The sequence below is a fragment of the Chrysochloris asiatica genome, unplaced genomic scaffold (assembly GCF_000296735.1).
Source record: "Chrysochloris asiatica unplaced genomic scaffold, ChrAsi1.0 scaffold00097, whole genome shotgun sequence".
Classification (NCBI taxonomy): domain Eukaryota; kingdom Metazoa; phylum Chordata; class Mammalia; order Afrosoricida; family Chrysochloridae; genus Chrysochloris; species Chrysochloris asiatica.
The window spans coordinates 10146126-10148375 of record NW_006408615.1 but is presented as its reverse complement, the minus strand read 5'-3'; the positions used below and the strand labels follow the sequence as shown (position 1 = coordinate 10148375).

Sequence of the window (2250 nt, the reverse complement as noted above, 5' to 3'; positions counted from 1 at the left end):
GCCCTGTTGTTCCAAGGTTGTGCATACATCATTATTTACCTCTGTCCCACTTAGCCCATGCAAACCTGCCTAATTGTTCTCTCATCCGCTTTGTTCTCTTGGAAATCAATAAAAAAAAAAAATTGAGGTAGAAAATCAGTTTGCAAGTTTCAAGACACAAAAAACCAAACTCTCACAAATTATTACCAACCAAATGCCGTCAGACTGAGCCTGTATAGGTTTTCTGAGGCTGTAAATCTTTATGGGAGCAGAAAGCCTCATCTTCTTCCAGGGATCAGCTGGTGGGTTTGAACTGCTGACCTTGTAGTTAGTAGTTCTGTACTTATCCTACAACACCACCAGGGCTCCTTCACAAATGATTAGTTTTTTGTTTGTTGTTGTTGTTGTTTTAATGTAAGCATTAGGGACACACACTAAGGAAATTCAGTGAGAACAGTCCACATATCCCACAGGGCCACAATGTGTACTATTTAGAAATCACCACTTGAAAATTGATATACCTTACTGGCTGAGAGAACCAGCCTGCAGACCTCTAGAGTAAGGCTTGTTGGGTTCAAATCCCAGCTCTGACTCATCAATGTTTTTTTTTCTTCTGGTAACCTTGGCCAAGTTATCTAATTACCCCCTGTGTTTAAGTTTCCACATCTGTTAAATGGAGTTAATTTCAATAATATATATTTCATAGGGTTGTGAGGTTTAGATGATGATAAAATAGGAAAGGGTTTGGGATAGTGCCTCACATGTTGCAAGCATTTGTTAATGTCAGCTATTATTAACTGTGGACTCCTGAGGTGGTGCTGTAGGATCAGCACTGGACTGTGAACCACAAAGTCAGCAGTTCAAAACCACCAGCTGCTCCTTGGAAATCACATACAGGGTTGCTATGAATTGGAACCAAGTCTATGGCACTAACAACAACAACAATTAAATGCCGTTGAATTGGTTCCAACTCATAACGACCCTGTATAGAGTTTCTGAGGAACAGCTGGTGGGTTTGAACCACCAACCTTGCAGTTAGCAGTCCAGTGCTTATACCAGGACTCCAGATGATAGATAATACACAATTGATTATTTTCTGCTTACATCTGACTTAAAAGTGTAAAACTAGATTCTATTTTACTTAACTTCTCAGCTGCCACAGGAGTTCCTTTGGGAAATGCAAATTATTGGTATGGTGGGCCAGCCATATATGTGGTGGTTCCTGAGCAGATGACCGTGGAATGTACCCCAGAGACACCTTGTCCAGGTAAGGTGTTGGGGGATTTTTTGCCTGGGAGATGGAAAGGTCTACCAGGGCCCACAGAGGTCTTTATGGCAATCTGTCTGCAGAGAAATGGCAGAGGTTTGTTGTGAAGTTCTGTCAAGTTGATTCTGACTTGTAACAACCCTGTATAAGGTTTCTGAGGAGCGGCTGGTGATTTTGAACTGCTGACCTTACAGTTAGCAGCCTAGTGTTTATCCTACAGTGCCATACCAGGACTAAGTTTGTTGTTGTTGTTAAGTGCCGTCGAGTCGGTTCCAACCCATAGTGACCCTGTATAGGGTTTCCAAGGAGCAGCTGGCGAGCTTGAACCACTGACCATGTAGTTCAAACGACTTTGCAGTCTGATGCATTAGCCCACAGAGCCACACCAGGACTAAGTTTAAGAAGTTGGAAAATGGTCAGAGTGACTGGGCTTTTGTTTCTGGCTTATTTTGAACTATTATGCACAAATATGGAACTTACCTGGGCAACTCCCAACTGCTTATATTTGGAGCAGAAAACCCCTGCTCCTGCACACTTCCTCCTTCTGTTTCTTACAAGCCTAGCCATCAGGCTAGGGTCATGCCCTTCAACCAGACCAGGATTAAGCCCTGGGCTTCCTGCCCCGTATCTGTTGCCTATTGTGTCTGCCTAGTGCTAATGAGTAAGAGTTCTGGAAAGTGAGAAAGCAGTGATTCTCCAGTGTGATCTGCTGCCTCTTATAGGCCTAACCTCCCAAATGCAGATCCGTTTCTTGGGTTCTCATTTCATGTGTATGTCCATGGCCTTTAATTTTATCTAAAATTGGTGGTGGTGGTGGATACCGTGGAGTCGGTTCCAACTCATAGCGCCCCTGTACAGGGTTTCCGAGGCTGTAAATCTTTTTGGGAGCAGAAAGCCTCATCTTACTCCCACAGAGCAGCTGCGTTAGCAGCCCGACTCTTGACCACTATGCTAATGGCTACTTAATTGTAACCTTAATAGTTGCCTTGTTTGTGTGTGGTTGT

At 43.5% G+C, this 2250-nt stretch overlaps 1 protein-coding gene across 1 annotated transcript in view; it reads left to right on the top strand.

Moving 5' to 3' along the window:
• The window catches only part of WBP2NL (WBP2 N-terminal like), a 34395-nt gene extending 32586 nt beyond the window's left edge, over positions 1-1809 (top strand). Inside the window, exons 5-6 of the mRNA XM_006866915.1 lie at positions 1133-1246; positions 1805-1809. Of these exons, the coding sequence (XP_006866977.1) occupies positions 1133-1246; positions 1805-1809 (119 nt within the window). The remainder of the gene's footprint in view (positions 1-1132; positions 1247-1804) is intronic.
• The last annotated feature ends 441 nt before the right edge of the window (positions 1810-2250 follow it).